Source organism: Crocodylus porosus, unplaced genomic scaffold (genome assembly GCF_001723895.1).
Source record: "Crocodylus porosus isolate Cpor-Errol unplaced genomic scaffold, CroPor_comp1, whole genome shotgun sequence".
In the NCBI taxonomy this organism is placed as follows: Eukaryota; Metazoa; Chordata; order Crocodylia; family Crocodylidae; genus Crocodylus; species Crocodylus porosus.
The window spans coordinates 95,164,731-95,186,549 of record NW_017728918.1 but is presented as its reverse complement, the minus strand read 5'-3'; the positions used below and the strand labels follow the sequence as shown (position 1 = coordinate 95,186,549).

The window sequence follows — 21,819 nt, the reverse complement described above, 5'->3', positions numbered from 1 at the left end:
CATGCCTGGACCCTAAACCTCATTAACTGGAGTAGGATTTTAGGTGGACTTTTATTCCTAAGCATGGGCAAATAAATGGCTGCTTGCCATTAAAAAAAAAGTGGCACTTTACTTGAAACTTGGTGCGTTCCTGTGCTGAGCCCAGTGCATGCCCAGAACAGGAAGTGCCTTAGTTGACTTTTCTTGCCCAACATCTGTATAGATCAGGCACTTTAGTGGGGCTTTTTGGTGTTTTTATCTAATAGCTGATTGAATCAGCTTTTCCTAAAGGTGCCAAAAAGTCCTACTGAAGCAATCAATCCATACAGATGCTGCAGCATTGGGTTGAAGTAAAACACTACTTCTTCCAGTAAAGTGCATTGTAACCTAACTTGTATCAGGAGGGATCTGGGACAGAAGTTCAAGACACTGGTCTAACCTAAAGTGATTCAGCCTGCTACTACATCCATCCAGATCTAACTTCAATTGAATTCTGCCATTTTGAAACCAGTCTATATGCAATGAACTTCTGTCCTGTTACAGGTTTAGAATGATTTCCGATCATTTATACAGGTTTATGTGCAATTTCTGTTCCTAGCCATAGTCACATCACAACATCACAAATTAAATCAGGGAGGAAGGAGTACTAAAAATGTTTATATGAAAATATTCAGGAAAAAGGACTACAGATTTTTCCTTTTGATTTATACAACATGTCAATATTTGTGGTTTATTAATCTGTTTCTTCCTAATGAAGATGTACTTTTTCCTTTTATCTGATATGTAATGCTTTTAATGTCCTCTGGAAACAATGATTAGTTAATATAAACAAGATGGGATGACCCAGGACCTGAAGAAGCCGGGAAAACTTACTGAACAGGCGGGAAGAGAGGAACGCCACGGCGGAGGGAGAGCCCATGCAGCTCGTTAGCCATGTCTATGTACAGCTGCGGCCAGCAGCTGACGATGATGTCAAATGCTGGCCAGGAGATTTAAAAATGGCAGCCGCCACTTTGGAGGCAATGGATGGACTGGAGATCAAGCGGTGGGCCAGGAAAGCGATGGCAAAGGATCCCGGGGACCGGACACGCCGAGCTGGAGCTCAGGAGGGAGAAGCGACCCTGAAAGGAAACCCAATGACGAGGACGACAGCAGATCGTGTCAGAAGCGATGGATCGGGTGAGTGACAGAGGATCGGGATGATCCAGGAGGAGTTCGGAGACCCAGAAGTAAGTTCCGAGACGGTGGGTGCGGGACATGCCGAAGAGGGGCGAAAGACCAAGAATCACTGGGCTGAAGGGAGATCGGGGTGGGATCGCCGCCAAGACCTGTGAACGTCGGGTACAGGAACAGGAGTGGGGCAACTGGAGGGCCACTAAGGAGGATCCCTTCCCCTCCCGGTCCAGGCTAATTAGGATTTGGTGGAGGGATAGCAATAGAGTTAGTAGCTACACCGGGTGAAGGGCTTGTGGCATGGGGTCTATAAAGGGGCAGATGAGGCTCCGGTGCAGGCTACTGTGAGGAGGTTGTCCTTAAGGTAGCGGTACAGTGGCATCCCCACAGACTGTGGGATTGAATAAGAAAGCTGTGGTAGTAGCAGGCGGAAGCAGCGGAGCAGGCTAGGGGAAGTGGAGCCCAGAGGTGGCGTGAGGCCGGGGTATAGGGGTGGTGGAGCCCCGTGTGCAACTGATGAGCCAAGCCCAGGCCACCGAGGGACCCGTGAACTAGCCCCGCACCACTAAGGAAACACCAAGTCATGGCAGGCGAGGGCGGGGTTTGGTGACGCGGGAGAAGAACACCCACAGAGACAAACTGGTCCGGAAGGGGAATAGTCACCAACCCGGGAAAACCGAGATCCCAGGAGGGATACAAGAAGGCCTGTCGGGGACAACATGGTGCATTGGCCATGAAACTGTAGCAATTCCTTACATTGGGATGCAGCCAACCGAGATGGGTCCGGCCGACCTGCTAGCTCATAACCTGCAGGCTTTAACACAGATAGTGGGATCCCAACAGCGGCTGCTGACACAGCACAACCCATCAATGCTGGGAATGCCAAAGATGACAGTCAACGACGATCCCGAGGCATATATTGAGGCATAGAGCTAGAGCTGGATCCAGAACATTACCGAAGGCTCTTTAGAGCGAAGAAAGGGCCCGAAGAAAGACGACCGAGAGTGCTACTTCAACGACTTAGAGACCTTTTGGGAAAGTGGGTTAAATTACTCACGTGCACAATGGTGGCACTGATGGACAAAATTATATTAGAACAATTCATTATCGACTTAGAGGAGAGAACACAGCGCTGGGTAAGGCAACACGCCCCGGAAACATGTGAGGAAGCACTGAAGTTAGCTGAATCATTCACGGGGGCTGAATGGCATTACCCCAGGGAGAAGTGAGGCCCCACAGTGATGACACCAGCATCCAGGGAGGTGAAGAAACGCAGACCCAGCTACCGACCCCAAGGGGGCGACATGGTGTGCTACCACTGCGGTAGAGTGGGGCATTTTGCTAGGGAGTGCCCAGGTCATGCAGCTGAGAGACAATGACCCACAGACATCTTAAGGAGCTTGAGGGAAGTCCCTGGAGAGCAGACCACAGGGGAGCCCATGGACTGTAGTTTCGGGACTGGGGAAGGTAAGCCGGTCTGGGAACGACCGATGGTGCGAGCATGGGTTGAGGACCGTATGGTCCGAGCTGTGTTAGATTCCAGCTGTGCGCAATCATTAATAAGGGTGGACTTGTTGCCAGATGTTTCGTCAGGCTGGATAGAACCGGTAAGGGTGTCGTGCCTCCATGGCGAGATGCAGACCCTTCGGCAAGTTAAAACCCATCAGAAGGTTATGGATTACCGCGGAGAGTTAGTGGTAGGCCTGGCCTCTTGCTTAGCCTGTGAGATGTTACTAGGGTGGGAGTGGGCCCTGCTGTACAAGGTGTTAGAGAGGGTTCGCGATGTTGAGGTTGCTCGTAAGGAACTGACCCGAAGAGATGGGTGGTTTGGAGACACCGAAGGAGAGGAGGATACCAGCCCAGAACGAGACACGGAGATGGTTGATTGGAGAGACATCGCCAGTGGGCCCCAATTCAGGCAAGCTCAAGAGGAGGACCCCGAACTACAGGACTGGTGGTTGCAGGCCAGGGACACAATCCAGCCTCCCGCTCAACCTGCTGACTCAAGGTGTCAATCTGAGGTAAGGAATCACCTCTTATATAGGGTGATACCGGAGAATGGGGAGGGGGAGAGTCGAGTACAGTTGGCGGTACCACGGTGTTTTCGAAAGCCGGTGTGGCAGCTGGCTCACGCAACACGAATGGGGGGCCACATGGGGAGGAATTGCACCATGAGTAAAATAGTTTGATGGTTCTACTGGCCCAGGCTGGGGGATGATATAGCCCGCCGATGCGCTGAATGTCCAATTTGTCAGAAAACCAGGGAAGATTGACCACCTCGAGCACCCATGAGTCCGCTACCAGTTATTGATCTCCCATTGTCCCGTATAGCCATGGACGTTGTGGGGCCCCTGCCACGTAGCAGTAACGGGTACCAGTATATTCTGGTGTTTGTCGACTATGCCAGCTGCTATCTGGACGCCATTCCGCTCCGGTCAGCGACGGCACCCCGTATTGCGGAGAAGTTAGTAAAATGGATATCCCAAATGGGGGTGCCATGGGAAATACTGATGGATCAAGGATGGAACTTTATGTCCGGTGTCCTTAAAGGAGTTTGCCAAACGCTGAGGATCAAACAATTGAGGACTTGGTTTTACCATCCACAAACCAACGGATTGGTGGAACAGCTGAACGGGACCTTGAAGAGACTGCTGTGACGATGCATGCACAGCGACCCCAATCATTGGGACCTATTGCTCCCACTGGTCCTGTTTGTGCTAAGAGAGGCCCCGTCAGAATCCCTGGGATACTCCCCGTTTGAACTGGTGCTGGGGCATCAACCGTGAGGATTGCTGCAAATTCTCCGAGAGGATTAGGAGCAAAGCCCTGGGGAGGTCTCCAGCCCATCGAAATACCAACAGGACTTTCAGCACCGGGTCCAACATGCTCGGGAGATAGCGGTGGGCAACTTGAAACAGGCTCAACAAATCCAGAAAGAAAGATATGATCTTCAAGCAAAAGAAAGGAGGTTTCAACCAGGTCAGAAGGTACTGGTTCTGTTGCCCTCCTCATCGAGCAAAATGTTGACACAATGGCAGGCGCCATTTGAAATAGTAAGACAGGTGGGTCCGGTTGATTATGAGGTGTACCACCCAGGACATGTGAAGACAAAGCAGATCTACCACATCAACCTCCTGCGCGAATGGTGGCAAACGGAAGAGTGGGCGGCCTTTAGGGAGGAGACGGTCCCAAATCCCAAGCAACGGACAGTTGCACAAGACCTAAGGGGAACGGAACCCTGGCGGGCTATTAAGGTGAGCGAGGAGCTGACCCTGTGCCAGAAGCAGGACGTGACAGAACTCCTTAAGGAGTTTCAAAAAGTCTTTTCAGAGGATCCAGGGTGGGTCAAGAACACCTTCCATGCAATTCAGATGCCACCAGGAGTAGTAATAAGAGACCGCTGGCATCCTATACCGCATCACCTGAGCGAGGAGGTGCGTAAAGAGGTAGAAAAGATGCAGGCCCTGGGCGTCATAACGACTTCACGGAGCCCCTGGCGAAGTTTTCTGGTGCCAATCAGGAAGCCTGATGGGTCCCTAAGACTCTGCGTGGATTATCGGAAGGTAAACGAAGTGGCCACGTTTGATGCATTTCCCATGCCTAGGGTGGTGGAACTCGTAGAGCACATAGGGGCAGCTCGCTATATATCCACGCTGGATCTGGCCAAAGGATACTGGCAAATACCAGTGAGACCCGAAGACCGCCATAAGACAGCCTTCGGAACGCCATGGGGGCTGTATGAATTCGTTAAAATGCCATTCGGACTACATGGGGCGGCGGCAAAGTTTCAACGGTTGATGGATAGACTCCTGGTGCCCCACACAGAGTACGCCGTGGCGTACCTAGACGATACAATGGTGTTTACCTCGTCGTGGGATCAACATATTCAAGCACTTTGAGTAGTGCTAGCTGAGTTACAGAAAGCCGGTTTAACCGCGACACCGAAGAAATGCACAGTGGCACACAAATACACCCAATAATTGGGGTTTCTGGTAGGCCAAGGAACTATCAGGCCTTTAGAAGATAAGGTACGGGCTATTCGTTCATTCCAGGCCCCACAAACGTCCAAGCAGTTACGATCCTTTTTAGGCTTGGTGAATTATTATTGACGATTTGTACCCCGGTTTTCCGAGCTAGCGGTGCCTCTCTTAGAAGCCTTAAAAGGGGCACGACGAAAAGGGGTACAATGGAACAGAGCGATGTTAAGTAGCTTTCACACTTTAAAGGGGGCCCTGTGTGACGAGGTGCTAATACACACCCCTGACTTCGAAAAACCCTTTTTGTTGCAGACTGACGCATCATCGGTGGCGCTAGGGGCCGTGCTAACACAGCAGGATGCTGGAGTGGACTGACCCGTTGCTTACGCCAGCCAAAAACTATTACCTGCCGAAACCAGGTATGCGACCATCAAACAGGAGTGCCTAGCCATCCGATGGGCAGTGGAACACTTCCGTTATTACCTACTGGGGCGAGAATTTACACTCATAACAGACCATGAGCCCCTGAAATGGCTCAGTACAGCCAAAACGGATAATGGCCATATAATGAGGTGGGCATTGGCACTACAGCCCTTCAAATTTCATATCTTGTATCGCACAGGTAAGGATAACGTCGCTGTGGATTTTCTCTCTAGGTACGACGATGCTGTGGATCCCAACGGGCGCAGCCAGGGCGGACAAAGTCCTCAATGGGACACCACACCGATACCGGTGACGCAAGTCCTCAGGAACCACCACAAGGCAGCGGGCGGTGGGGTTATGTCCTGGGACCCAAAGAAGCCGGGAAAACTTACCGGACAGGCAGGAGGAGAGGAATGCCATGGCAGAGGGAAAGCCCGCGCGGCTCGTTAGCCACGTCTATGTACAGCTGCGGCCAGCAGCTGACAATGACGTCAGATGCCGGCCAGGAGATTTAAAAATGGCGGCCGCCGCTTCGGAGGGGGCGGATGGACCAGACATTGAGTGGCGGGCTGGGAAAGCGACGGCAAAGTATCCTGGGGACCGGACACTCCGAGCTGGAGCTCAGGAGGGAGAAGCGACCCTGAAAGGAAACCCAATGACGGGGATAACGGCAGATCGTGTCAGAAGCGACGGATCAGGTGAGCGCCAGAGGATTGGGATGATCCAGGAGGAGTTCGGAGACCCAGAAGTAAGTTCCGAGACGGTGGGCGCGGGACACGCCGAAGATGGGAGAAAGACCAAGAATCACTGGGCTGAAGGGAGATTGGGGCAGGATCGTCGCCAGGACCTGTGAACGTCGGGTACAAGAACAGGAGTGGGGCAACCAGAGGGCCACTAAGGGGGATCCCTTCCCCTCCCGGTCCAGGCTAATTAGGATCTGGTGGAGGGATAGCAATAGAGTTAGTAGCTACACCGGGTGAAGGGCTTGTGGCATGGGGTCTATAAAGGGGCAGATGAGGCTCCGGTGCAGGCTACTGTGAGGAGGTTGTCCTTAAGGTAGCGGTACAGTGGCATCCCCACAGACTGTGGGATTGAATAAGAAAGCTGTGGTAGTAGCAGGCGGAAGCAGCGGAGCAGGCTAGGGGAAGTGGAGCCCAGAGGTGGCGTGAGGCCGGGGTGTAGGGGTGGTGGAGCCCCGTGTGCAATTGATGAGCCAAGCCCAGGCCACCGAGGGACCCGTGAACTAGCCCCGCACCACTAAGGAAACACCAAGTCGTGGCAGGCGAGGGCGGGGTTCGGTGATGCGGAAGAAGAACACCCACGGAGACAGACCAGTCCAGAAGGGGAATAGTCACCAACCCGGGAAAACCGAGATCCCAGGAGGGATACAAGAAGGCCCGTCAGGGACATGGTAATATCACAAAGTATAATATTTCAACAGTGCCTAATTCACTGAGAAGCCTGTTTTACTGAACAAAAACACTAAAACTTCAGCTCTTATGTATTTGAACACTTTTTAAAATGGGAATTTGCTGTTTTGAAAATTTTTATCCTAAATAGCTATTTTCTATGTAACAGCTAATAGAAGCTACCCCACTTCAGAAAGCCACACTTACCTTGTCTGACAGCTAGTGTTGTTGTGTAGACCAAGAATAGGAGGATGTAATTGAGGAAGCTCTGAAAAACAGGAGTGTTGGCATGGAAATCTTCTGACAGATACTTGCTGGTCAGGCCAATACCACAGATAAGGAGGGAGAGAACCTGGCCAAGAGCTACAGACAGCAGGAGCTCCCTAAAAGAAAGAAACAAACAAAAATCAGACCTAAAAATCTCAGCCTTTCTGTTAATGAGGAAATGCTTAGCATTCAACAAGCCTATTTGAAAGTGTGGAAAGTGTGAAAAATCAAATTTGGGGTTTTAACATTCTTTTGGATCCACATTTTGTAAAAGTAATACTTGCAGTTTTCCTTCTTTTCTCTGATCTCATTTCCATTTTGTTTTAATTTTTTTTCCTTCTGATATGTAAATTCTCTCTCTAATCTTTTTCATCTAGTTTCCCTTCTCTATTCTCTTTTCAGATTTTTTCTAAAAGATTCTTCTTTCAAATGCTCTTTACTGCAATAACATTTCTTACCTGATCTGTCTACTTACTGCAGTTTACTCCCCCATGAGCATTTCCTCCTCACCTTGACTTTCCTTCCTCCATGTTCCATTTTTTATGCTCTCAAGATATTCCTTCCCTGTTTTCCCCATGGTCTTTGTCATATTAGCCCTTCATATACCTCTAAGTGCAAGACTTAGAGTACTAAATGACTGTGCAGTAACCCGGGTCATTGTGCAGTACTGTCGATGAACAGCTTTTCTGTGACGCTGACTTTGCAGTAGCCCAAGACCTCTGTGCAGTAGTGTTGCATGATGGTTGCTGCCATGCAACACTACTGCACAGTAGTCTTCGGCTACTATGCAGTCAATGTTGCATGTAGACATGGCCCCTGTGTTACTAAATCTCTTAAACCACTTTTTTAACAAAGCAGCTTGTAACAGTTTGGGCTAGACTGTCCTACAAATTAACAGGAAGTTTTCTTTAGCTAGGGATGCAGAAATTTAAATCATGCAGCCATCCTGTCCAGAATTATATCACACACTTGGAAAAATCATAGTCCAACCAAACTATTTTTAATTTCCTCCTTACTTGCATATTCTATACGCAAAGTACAAATACTGAAACTACTGAGCAGGGTGGGTCTAGGGAGAATTCCCAACATCTGTTAGCAACATAATTCTCACTTATCCTTCTTACTGGTAATTTTCCTTTTATTTTTTATCTTTATTTTTGCTTTTGATTGGGACCATTGACTATTTTGAACATACTGGACTGGTTGGAATTGCGTAAACCTGGGAAAAAGTGTGGAAAAGATGATATAGCACAGGCATTATAGGGGCAAAACTTTGTGAACCACTGATCTAATGGCTCCATTTCACATTTATATGATTTTCTATTTAGATTATAAGCGTCTCAGCGTGGGGACTATATCTTCAACCTAGCACTGAACATTATGTCAACATTTATCTAACAAATGAATTACACTCACTGTAAGTTAATGCTTTTATTGGGAGAAGAGTAAATTTATTCCACATTTAGATTGCATAGACATGCAAATTATGGGCTATAGAAATGACATTGAAGGGTTACAGATATTTATTCTCTGGCCAGGATTTTCATATCCACCTTCTTTGTTTTCTAATTGCTAGTACTGTCAGCGAATCACATTGTATTCTTCTTCATCAGAAATTAAGTGAATGTTTTGTAGATGTAATTCTTTGATAGCTGCACTTTCTCTGCAGGATAAACAGTAGTTACAACTTAATTCAAAGAATGAAAAGGCATATAAACAACTCCCTACTCTTAAGTAGGAAAGGCCATTTAACATACTGTAGATACATTAATATACTATAGTTACATCTAAGACTGTTCACTATGCCACAAACTCTCTCTCCTAAAATTCAGAAATCCCTGCTAGAATAATTAATGATTTGCTGATTGCACTTTGCAGCATGGAAAATTTTATCAGTTATGCGGCTCACTGGGGCAGATAACTAGGAGCAACAAACGCTGCTGTTGTGAACTGAATTCAAATAGCAAGATGAAGAAATAAGAAGTTTTCTTTGTTCACAAAAATAGGCTGCTCACCTGGCAATGTATTAGTATCAGTATACTAAGGTATTCTCATGAGTTGCCAGTCTACTCACAGGAAGCAGTTACTTTGAAGCAAGGAATAGAAAGGTAGAATCTTGTCTAAGGCCAAAAAACCAGTCCTAAATAGGTTGCAAAAGTTTGATTTCAGCTGAGCTGAATGGGAACAGTGTGCAAATACTTCTTTATGAGCTCTTTCTGAAATGTGTGCAATTACATGTACATTCATAAATGAAGCCCCTTTCCTCATCCTAGGATCATCCGCCATTTCCTGTCATTTGGCCACTTTAGTCCACCACAGTATAGCATCAGCTCATCCTTTAAACTCGCTCACTCCTGTGTTACAGTTTAGAAAACTAAAACAAAAAGAAGTTTCATGTTGGTTTAGATCTACCCAAAAGAAAATGGGAAGTACTAGACAAGATCAGAAGAGCAGAGGCTACAGTACATTTAATCTGCCCTTAGCAGATACAGTCTCAGCACAGGAGCAGGCAAAATATAGCCTATGGGCCGGATCCAACCCACCAAGCACTTTCATCCAGCCTGTGGTGTTCACCAACAAATTGCACCCTGCCCCGTTCTTCTGCCCACAAGGGTGGGAGCAAGGGCACGTGTTTCCCCCCCAACATACCCTATAGCACCTTGCTCCCACCTTCATGGGTGAAAGGGTGCAGCCCAACCAGCATCAGCTTCCAGGTGGGGCTGCTGCTGCTGCAGCCCCTAGAGACCTGCTCCGCGTCACCAGTCTCCCACTTGCTCCAGGCAGCAGGTAGGGAAATGGCATGGGTGGGGCTGCAGCTGGTCAGGATCACGAAGCATGGGGCTGGGGCTGTGAAGCCCACACCCAGGAGGGCGACGGCAGTGTGGAGCTTGGCTGGGCAGTATGTGGGTGTGAAGGTAGGTGGGGAGGTTGGGGGGACCCCTGCACACTCCCCGCATGGCATGTAGCCCCAGCAGGCAATGGCAGCAGCAGGTGGGGCACTTAAGGTGTAGGCGCCCGGTGGGATGTGGCTCTGGCCAGCGCTGCACATCTCAGTGAGGGGCACAGCCTCCCCTGGGTCGTCCGTCTTGCTGGTGCTCTCTGCCACTCATGCACAGCCCCTGCACTTGCCGGGCATGGAAGGGAAGCCCCAGGCAGTGGAGCCAGCTTTCTTCCCCGCCAGGGCTGTGCGGCAGGGGAGAGAAGCCTCTGGCGCCTTTCCCTGAGAGGCAGGGAAGGTAACCAGCTCCTATGTCTGGGGCTTCCCTCCCACACCTGGGGCATGCCAGGGCTGAGCATGAGTGGCAGGGAGCACCAGTGATACAGATGGCCCAGGGGAGGCTGCACTCCTTGCTGTGCAGTGCTGGCTGGAGCTGCATCCCCCTGGGTGCTTGCACCCTGAGCACCATGTTTGCTCCTGCTGTGCCATGGGGAGAGTGTGTGGGAGTGGTTCCCACCCTCCCTCATACCCCACAAACCCACACCCTGTCCCCACAAAACCTCACATATACCTAATCTCCCAACATACCCTATGCCCTCCCCCACACAACCCCCCACACCGTACCATACACCCCCCCCACACCCCACCATACACACACACAGTTGTTATGAGTTGTTATGCAATTACCCCTATATACACAATGCAAACGCAAATCATGACAAAAATATTTTTCGTAATAAAATTAAAATACATTATAGTAGCTGTTTGACTTTTAGTGTATGATTTGGTTTCTTTCTGATTCTAAGATAGCAAACCCCCATGCAAAAAGGAGTATTTCCAGGGGGCAAGAGGAAGGACTTCAAGTGGCAAAGGTCGGGGGTTAGGGGTGGGACTTCGGGTCCCAAGATGGTGACAAGGGGGCAGGGTAAAGGGCAGGGCTATCCGTCTGGCCCTCAACAGCTCACCAAAGTTCATTAAGCAGCCCTCCACCTGAAATAATTGCCCACCCCTGCCTTAGCACAATCCAATCTCTACCAGGCAGGGTCTCAATATTCTATAAATACGGAGCCTGATTCTGATCTCACATCAGTCTCAAGGTATCAGGAAAGCTGCATCAACACAAAACTTCTGGGAAAGGAAAAGGCCCATGATTAACTCTTTTGTGCTGATTCTTAATCTGGTGTTAGGGTGAAGTAACAAATGTCACTTAGACGTTACTGAATCTCTGGAATGTTATGTGGTGTTTAAATTTGAATGTTATGTCTGTAGTTGCATTCTGGGCTTAATACCTTTTCTTGCTTGGACAGCTCTGAATTGCCACTAGAAGGCTGGGCAAGCTGTGTGGTGTAGCTAGAAGCCAGAACACTTGGGCTCTACCTCTGCTTTTGTGGGCAAGGGGGAGGGGGAGGGCTGGGAGATGTGCATCCTGGGATGATGAAGGACCAGCAAATTGCTGGTTTTATGTCCATGGAGCAGACTGAAGTTACCCCAACACAGCCCAAATTTAAACCTTGCCTTAAGTGGTATAACTTTGAGACACTCAGGGGGCATTTAGCATGAATTAATTAAATTAATTTGCAAGTGCTTGTGTTTTAAATGCCCTTAGTATGGTCTAAGTGTAACATGTAATTTCACCCTTATCCATTCTTTGCTACTGCTTGACATGCTTGTGTTCATATTTGGGCATATGAACATAAGAGACTTCCAAAGGGAGAAAAATCCAATACCAAAACACTTTAAGTCTAGCTTCTTCACAGTTACCACATATACACATTCATAGGATATAAAGCAGTTAGATACATTTCCTTGGGTTTTCATCCAATTCAAAGTTTCAAATGGGTTTTCATAAATTCAGAGTTGAACTGCACTCCCGTCCATGCAGATGACCAGTCTATTTCTCCCTTATGCAACAGTGAAATATCTTTTATAACACTTCTTCAAAGCAGCATTACATTTGAAATGGCCATTCTTTGATAACTGACCCACACTGGCAGAAAACTCTTCTGTTTTTCATTTGTTCCTTTTCCATTGCTAGGTCCTTACAGCAAAAGTTAAAGCACAGCTTAGAACAGGGATAGGCAATCACTTCTCCAGGTAAAGTTTAGAGCAGAAATCTTCAGTTAACATAGATTAAAGAACCTCTATCAGTTTTTATAACAATTACATAAGTGATCAAGACAGCAAAGAATAAAATGTTCAAAGAAATGTAGAGCCTCCATATATGAATGCCGTTAATAATTAACTGCACTGGCACATGTACCATATTTATGATATTAATGAACTATTCCCACAGTTTTCATTCTCATTGATTATAGTGGGTGATGTCCTGTGCAATTGTAAAGGCTAGTAAGGTTTAATTTCGAGCCCTCTACTGTTTCAGACAGAGGGGAAAGAACAAATCTTTAGAACCACAGAATGGTAAGTATTTGATATCAGCGGATACATGAATTGTCAAAGCCTAGGTTTCCACTTATAACCTTCTTTAAAATGAGAATACTTTCTCTAGTATTTGTGTACAACTGAACGAGTGAAATTAATCTCTGTAACAATAGTCAGCACAAAGCCTGTCCACCACTAAGTCCATACTGAATCCTTATCTTGAAATCATAAGCACGATTTCAATGATAGATAGGCTTCAAGCTGGCCCTCTGTGCATAGGGTCAGTTTGATAATTGCAAAGCACTTGCATTTCCCACTGACATCCGAGAGCGTTGCAAGAACATCTTACAGGTTCTAGCCCAGGGGTCGGCAACATTTTGGGGCAGAGTCCCAAAAACACCTGCAAACTTGATTTGTAAAATGTTGGCGTGTTAAGGGGAGACAGAGGAGGAGCCACAGTGGGCCCAATCCTTGTTGTGGCAGCACAGCCCCATTCCCTTTTTCGAGGCACGTCTGCACCCGCTGCCAGCAACGAGCTAAGCCTGGGCTCTGTGTACCCTGGTGGAACTGCTTGCAGCCTATCTCAGCTGGCTTGGGCTTTGGCCAGGCCCCTGCAGTTACAGCAGGTAGCAGGGAAGCTGCAAGCAGCTACACCAGGGTCTGTGGAGCCCCAACCTGGCTCGTTGCCAGCAGCGTGTGCATGCACACCTTGAGGTGGACAGCGGGGAAGGGCCCAGAGCTGCACTGCCACAGTAAAAATTGGGGCCCTCACAGCTCCCCCACCATCCACCTCAAAGTGCATGTGCCAAGCAAAATGTCTCACAGTTAGATAGCATTATGAACTGTAAACACCTTGGTTGCAACGCAGACCTGAAAACCTTTAGGTCTTGAATTAGGAGCTAAAGTTAAAATTAAAAAAACAAAACCTATAGATAATGTCTATTTTAATAAAATATTAACCAAGAGGTTTTAGTTTCTTATATGTTTTCTAATATAGATTGCCTAAACTAAAAATGTCTTTTATCAGATTGCTTGCGTTCTATTCTGAAGACCCAAAACCCAAGTTTCTTATTCACCCCATCTGGAGTTGGGGTCCTGACACATAGGATGTCTGAGCTGTTTTTATGCTTTCTTATCACTACTCTTGCCTAGGGTGGCCATCACAGAGGACATTCTGGTTTTCTTCTACTCTGTCCTCTATTGATATGAAACCAGATGCCTTTATGTCCTCTATTTTTCTCCTGAAGAACAATAGAGGACATAAAGGCACCCAGCTTTGTATCAATAGAGTACAGAGGACAACTGGATTGTCCTCTATGATGGCCACCTTACTCTTGCCTCCACCTTCCCCAGGCCATCACCTTTTCCTTCCCATCAACAAATCTTGAGAGGAGAATGGGATCTAATAAACCATGCATTCTTTCATCATATCAATAAGACCTATATTTGATGACAAGGGACCAATGAAATTGAGTGCTCAATAGATGCTGCCTATGAAAGAGAGAACAGAATCATACTCACTGGGTGCATCTACACATGTGCTTTATTGTAGAACTGACCAACTCCACAGTAACGCATCGCCATCCGCACATGCCCATATTAGCACACAGTAAATTAATTAACTCGGCTGTACGACAAGTACTATCTTACAGCGGAGTAGTTAAATGTGCCAAAATGCCCATGAGTGTGGCTGGCTGGGGCATGAGAATGCTACAGTGTGGAGGCTGCCTGCCAGCTAACCCCACACTGTAGCACCCTCATGCCTCCGCCAGACCCTCTGCAGCATGTTGAGCTGGGGGAGCAGCCCTGGGCTGGCAGGCTGACTCCTCCAGGCTCCCTGCCAGCTGGAGCTGCTCTGCCCCAGCTCAACGCGCAGCAGTCCTGGGCACACACGTAAACACTGCACTCAGGAGCAGCTGACTCGGGCATGAAATGTGCTGGAGTCTATTCAGCTGTGCTAACTGCATGTTAAGATACGCCCAGTAAGTCGGAGGATTCTTTGTAGTAGGCAGGGCATTGCCTTACAGATTTCTTGGCTCTTGTATGTGTATTCTTGTTCAGTAATTCTTGTAAATGAGCTTCCTCGCATGTACTTGTTCACCCTCCTCCCCACATAAAAAGTACCAATCTACAGTACTACAGCAACTGTAAAAGGTTTAAGTCTATTTCTTATAAATGCAGATCTTACCACTGTCTTACATGTCAGATGAATGCATTGCCCTGAACCTGGAGAATCTATTGCAGTGCTTGCAAGTCCAAACATGGCATGTTTTATTTATTTTTATACAAAGAACATGTTGCAAAAACAGGAAAGAAAAGTACAGTGTGAAATCCTTAGGGTTCTTATTTCGACTGAGGTCAGTGTGATCTATAATAGGCAGGATCTAACTTAAATTTGTCCAGAGTCAGCTTTACCCTACAGCTCAGTTGTTCAGAGAAAAAGGCAGGTTATTCCTGAAATCCATAACACTTTCAGTGTTAAAATGCATGTTTGTCTTCCAATCGAAGGATGGCTGTAGATAAGTCTATCCCAAGAGAAGAGCACAATCACTGCTAAAGCTTGAGAGAACCCTGTTTTTAATTGTTTTGTAGAGGTCAATTTGGTTCTTGGTAGCTTAGAGTAGGGCTTTTCAACTTTAATGTGGACACTTCAGAAAGAATAATCATAAATACAAATACAAAATGGTCGACACCAGACTGTATGGCAGCATTATGGAGAAGGATCTGGCAGTCTTTATAGATCATAGACTCAATATGAGTGTGATGCAGCCGCACAAAAGTGAATGTGGTTCTGAAATGCATCAATGGGAGTATTAGGTGCAAAACAGGAGGTGGTAATGTTTCTCTACTCAGTGCTGGTTAGACCTCATTTAGAGTACTGTGTGCAGTTTTCTGCTCCACATTTTAAAAAGGACTTCAAGAATTTACAGTATTAATGTAGAAGCCAGGCCCAATGACAGATTTCATATGAAAACACCATTTTGATTGGGATAATGAATAATATTTTCATTTGCTTTTCAACAGCTTCAGAAAATTCTTTACAAACACTAGTTAATGAATGCTCTGAACTAGGTAAGTGTTATTGCGTTAATTTCAGAGGGATAGAAATGTTAAATAAACTACTTCTCAACAATGAGCTTGCCAGGAATAGAATTGAGGAGCCCTGACTCCAAATTGTATGGTTTAAAACCTATTACTAACTCAGGCTAGAACTCCATAGTAAAGATGTGAGCAGCTAAAACAGGCTCAGTTTTATGAAAAATATGTAAGGCCTTTAGGCTCAAGGCGATCTATAACTGGGTAGAACTTGAACACTGTAGTTTTACAACCAAATAAGAAAGCACACATTCAGATGACTTCTATGTGGCCGATAACATTGGCTTGTACTCTATTGTATACAAATGAGGTAAAGCTGTTAGTTCCTGCAGGAAGTTAGTATGTAAAATGACTGATGGCTATTTCCTTTTGGAGAAAATGAAATGCTCTGTCAATTCCACTATTTCATCTCACTTTCAGAGACTGTTGTGCCTGACATTATACGTACTGTACAGTCAAGTGGTAAAACTGGATTCCACCAAATGATGAATACTACTGGAGAACATAAGAAATAGTTTCTTGCCAGTAAAGATTATTGGCAACCAATTTTGTAAAAGCAATACAACATACAGCAACAGGCTGTGGTAATTCCCATCACCAAAGAAAATGCTCACCAGTGCCCTTATAAGTAAAACATCCCTTGTGACTACTCTCTTGCCATAATTACATAATGCAGTCATGCAGTTTAAGTTCACAGGGAACCATGCTCATGGGTTTATTCCTACAGATAGTCTGCGGCAGCTGACAATGAAGGAGATAAGCAGTATCAGTTATTGCTATACTCTTATTAGCTAAACCAATCCCAGTTTAGGATTCAGATGGAAATCAAACAAATGAGATTCCTTCCTTCAGCTCTAAAGGCTCACACGAGTTAGTATAGTGTGGTCAGAGTTACCAACCGCAGTCCTGGAAAACAACACTGTGGATGTGTCTACATGTCGCTGTACAGAAATGCTGCTATGGCGCCGTGCTTTAGTACTTCCTTTTGGGAGTACTAAAGCAGGGCACAGTACAGGCAGTTACCCTGCCATGTGCGTGGCACATGGTTAGATTTCTCCGCTACGTCTCTGCAGCGACACACTATACTGGGGGAGTGTGCCACTAGGGCGATGTAGCTGCTGATCGCCTGCAAAGATGTGGGTTTTCTGGAAAATTTTAAATCTGGAAAAATTTCCAACGCCCTAAATAGAGCGTGATCTGATTTAGCAAGTTTATTCATATTTAGTAAACAAGACCAAAAAACCACTCCCATGTTAATTTTATGTCACAAGAGCCAGAAGTATTTGAACTGAAATATTTGATTAGACAAAAAATTAAATACAGCACACTTAATGTGGTTTAAAAGTTATATTCAAACAAATTCAAAGCTTTATGTGGAAAGAAATTATTTTTATTGGAATATTTGTACAAATGTAAAGACAATACACAATAGCATGTACTTCCCTTACATTGTTTATTTGAATTTAAGGGAAAAAACGAAGGCACTGAAAACTTTTGACATACTAAGTTTAGCTCACCCAAAGAATTGGGCATGATATGCTGTACTTTGGTTTTGATTTGACTTGCACAGCCAATTAGGTGAATTCATCACTTGATTTTTGGTTTGGATTATTATGCAAGTATATTTGCCCTCCCGTTTACAAATCAATAAAATATATATGTACTCTCTCATATGCTTCCTAGGGATAATTACTTGAAAAACATTAATTACAACTTTGAAACTGCCAAGCTTGTCTAACATTCTACTGGCATCCATTATTGTTACTAATAAATTTTATGAAACAATGACATTTTAGAAATGGAAAATTTTCCCCGGAAAAATAAAGCACTGGAACATTTTCTGCCCCACATCTCTGACCACATGTTGACCCACATGAGTGCTACACTGCCACAGTGTGTTGCTACGTCACCATAGAGTGATGTGTAGTCACACCCTGTATCTCTAGAAAAAGAAACAGCACAATGACTTTGTGATGACATGCACAATTCCAGATCTAAGTTAAATTTATTCTAAAGGGATTCTTTCTTCCTAGCCTTAAGAACCATCTTGAACATCCCCTGTACTTCCCCAGACACAAGTGAGTTGGATGTTTTGACCCCACAACTACCACGCTCTCACAAACTAAAAGGAACGGATGATATTACTTCCTTAGAAATGGAAAATACTGATAAAAGTGCAAATAGGTGTGCACACACTGCAAGAAGGAAAAATCACATGAAGAACCAGGAGGCCCCAAAAAGAAAATTTACTTTTGATCATGTAGCTGTATTCCAGCACAGTGAAGGTAATTTCGAGCAGGGCTGATCCCTGACCATAATCTTTGTTGGTGCAACATTGTGTAAAGTTAACTGCATAAATAATTCTAAGCATGTGCACCACTAACTACTTGGCATATACAGGCCACCAGACAAAGGGGTCAGTGGTTAGATTTGTATCTTTAATAAAAGAACAGGTTCAAAAACTGGCAGGTACAATTTTTTGCAGGTACAAACTTGTACCTGATAAAGATGTGCCTGACTTCTGGAAAACTAGAGGTAGTCAATAAAGATTGAGTGAGCTTCTTTCCTTGTTTCTTTCTTTCTTTTTTACATCAAAACAAACCATATGCAGTGCCTCTTGTTATTACTGTAGAAGATTGCACTCAAGATTAGGACTACGTTGTGCTAGGCATTGTTAAAATAGAGTAAGAGAGGGTTCTTTCCCTGAAGAATTTGCAGTTTAAAATAGACAAGAAAAACTAAGGAACAGACGAAGGAATATAAAGTTGAAGATGAGTGAATAATATGATGGCTTGTAAAACTCCATGCAATGTATTAATTTAATCAGTGTTTGCTGGCTTTTGCAAAAATCTTTTGTCTGGCTAATGGAAAATGTTGGTTTTTTTTTTAAGTATTGATGACAACTATTGTATTTGTGCAGGAAACTAGAGGTGATGTTTATTTATTACAAATCTATATGCAATGGGGCCAAACTTTCTCCTATGATGTGAGCCATATTCAACTCCACTGACTCCAAACTTTTTTCCAGAGTTCTGTCACCACCCACATGCTAAAAAATAGCTTGTGGGGGGGGCTCCTTAAATTAGGCCCTGAAAGTTTGCCCCTAAACTGAATCAATGCACACTGAAAAAGATAAGAGGCACGCACATTACCATTTCACTGAAGTCTAATCTATGGAGGGTCCCATGATGGTAATAAGCAGCTACATTCTTTCCCAAATTACCCACCACTTCAAAGCAGAGTGTTAGTACGCCTATAGCAGGTTCTGACCTAGCCCCTTCAGCATCTTACTTCCAAGTCTTTCTTCACTGTTCCCTACTTATGGCTTGACATTGCAGCCATTTCATTTCTGTAGCCCCTCACAAGGCAGTAATCCTCAAAGTTATTGCTTCATGAATGCTGGGTGGAATGCAAGGACAGCCTAAAAGCCTTAAAGGGTTTCAAGTGTGTCTTTGGTTAAAATGTTCAGAAGTCTAGATGCATAAAGTGCGTTCAAATGATCTGAATTTCAGAGGCATCTCATTCCTCAGGTTTGTAACCTGGGAGAATCTCAGCATCTTAACGGATTCTGTGCTGATCAGCTGCTAGTATAAACCCATGACAACCTGTCTGCACTGGACAACAATCTTAGGTTTTTTCCTTTGAGATGTAATTTTCACCAGTGAACTCATGCCTTCTCCGCTTCAAGGCTAGATGGATGCATTGTGAAGCACAGCTGCAGATCAGAAACTTCCGCTAATATAGAACGTGCATGCCTGCTTTGCTCAGGGGTGTTTGACTTGTGCTTTGATTTGGGGTGTTTTTCTCAGGGAGCACATCATACCTGGACCCTCTGAATGAAACCTACCAATGAAACTTTAAAATGGTTTAGGTCCCTGCTACCTTAGACACTTAAGTCAAGATTTTAAAATGACGATTAGTCATTTTGGGTGCTATGGTTTAAGGGTACTGCATTTCAGATACTTTACAACAGCCAGGTTTTCCCAGAGTAGGTTACTAGCCATTTCTAATAATTAGGTGCCATTCAAGGTAGCTCAGGTTGGGTGTCCAAATTGATTAGCTGCTTTTGAAAAATCACAGCTCTCTTCTCTCCTTCTGTCACACTCTGCCTGATGAGCCTCCAAAAATGCAGTCCACCATCTCATTCTGTTCCTAAAGAAAGAGAACACCGCAACATTTTCTTTTCCAATGAAAATAAAGTTCAGAGGCTCCAATATTACGTGCTTGCACTACATGCATGATAGCTTGGGCAAATTCCTTGCTCGCAACACGCAGTAAAGCCAGCTATGACATGGCAGAAACTTTTCAAAAGAAGATAGTAAGTGTGTTCCAGGCTTAGGCTTTTGTGTTTAAACTCCTATTTTATATCATTAAAAAAGATAAAATTATATTGTGGACAGGAACAAAAATGAGAGATAATTCATCTATTGCTGAAAGATAAGTTCTGCTTTCTCTATAAGTAAAGCCCTTCAATTTTAGATACAAGTTAAGAATGAGGTGGTTCTGGTTTGCTGCTTTCCCCTTAGGCTCCAAAATAAATCTCGCTTTCTCTCCCTGCCTTTCAATGAAATGAGACAATATGACTACTTCTGACAGCACTGTAAATTTATTACAGGCTTGACACATGTTGATGGAATGGACTAGCTTTAAAAAAAATATGGGTACTGATCTTATTGTGCAGTTTTTAATGGAGTTTAACATTGTGATGTGTCTAAAAGGGGTTATTTTTAGAAATAAAAGGGCGAAGGTGATAGGGGGAGCTGTCAAGTGGAAAATTTCGGGAGAGCTGGTGCAGAGCATGGTAAAGTGCTATGATGCTAAATAACCAGAGTTTCTGATGGCCCAAGAGGTAAGAGTGATGACTCACTTAAGGTAAAATGAAACCTGTGAAAATATAAATGTAGAAAGTCATCTAATAGGTGATAAATCAACCCTGACATTTGATACAGTATTTCTCTGTCTACATTCACTAATATGTAGGTCGCTTTCACTGCAATCCCTCCACCATATTAACATCTACATTTTGGATGCAGAACGAAAACATCTCGAGTGAAAATGCTGCTAGTCTTGTAACAAATAGTAAGATTTGAGGGGAAGTGTATGATGACCTCCCCTTACGTAAAATATTGGTGTGACACAAAGAAGACTCACGTGCTTTCAATAGGCAGTAAATGATTTTCCTTGCCACGTGGATGAAACTTTACACCAACAATTCCCTTTGGTGCATGCTGACAGCAGGAGGGGGCCAGAGCACAGTGCATTCTTACAAGCCTGGACCAGCAGAATGGAGCATGAAGAAGATGTTCCTGCTGTTGTAAATGAGAATATCCCCTTGGCTGTACAAATTAATGCTGGAAGCTGAATAAGCACGATACTATTCTCTTGAGCAGAGAGGCCTAACACCACCTTTGCTCCCTTATCTGTTTTGTATGCCAACACACACATAGACACCTCCAATGCACCCGCGTATGGAGTTCACAGGCATACCACTTCCACCTTTTAAACAAAAAATTAGCTATCCAAAATTGGGGTCTTAAGTGACAAAACATTTCTGCATCAGAGTGGTGGCATGGGGACATTGAAACGGATGCTGGGAGCTGTGCTTGGCTCCCAGCTGCATGGAGCATGGACAGAGGCCACTCACTCTCCTCCTGAAGCTTCACAGCTAAATGTTTAACCCTTTCACAGCCACTGCTGTATTGGCAGCTTTTTGGGGGGCAGCATTCAGCTGTATGCATGCTATGGCAGGCAAGATTCTACAAAACCCTTTGTTTTCTTCATTTTGCCTTCCCAAAGCAAGGTTTGTGTCTTCTTTGTGGGTGTGTGGCACGAGAATAAATACAGTATTGGAATGGCCTTTTCATGCTAGTATTTAGGTTCTTCCAAAGTCCAGGGACAGACAGGCTTCTACCCAAAGAGTTTACAACCAGCAATCCTTCCTTTGTGGTGTCCGTGTATATGGATCAACAAGGTTGGACTAGACAACCTCTGAAGTCCCTTTCAACTCTGTGATTCACATTTCAATAAATTAGAGAAACATAAAACAATTATCTTGACTTCTACTACAAAGTAAAACCATCTTTAAACAGTAGAGCATAGGGCACTCACAGAGTACTGCGTTGGCAACCCTGTGTATGAAATTGTGGGTACAGGGCTCTGTAATGCCATGTGGGGCTGC

The 21,819-nt window shown here is 45.1% G+C and overlaps 1 protein-coding gene across 1 annotated transcript in view; it reads right to left on the bottom strand.

The window, feature by feature from the left end:
* SLC35F1 (solute carrier family 35 member F1) overlaps window positions 1-21,819 on the bottom strand; it is a 465,278-nt gene that overhangs the window by 180,761 nt on the left and 262,698 nt on the right. The window contains exon 3 of the mRNA XM_019538195.1: window positions 7,169-7,344. Within this exon, the coding sequence (XP_019393740.1) occupies window positions 7,169-7,344 (176 nt within the window). The remainder of the gene's footprint in view (window positions 1-7,168; window positions 7,345-21,819) is intronic.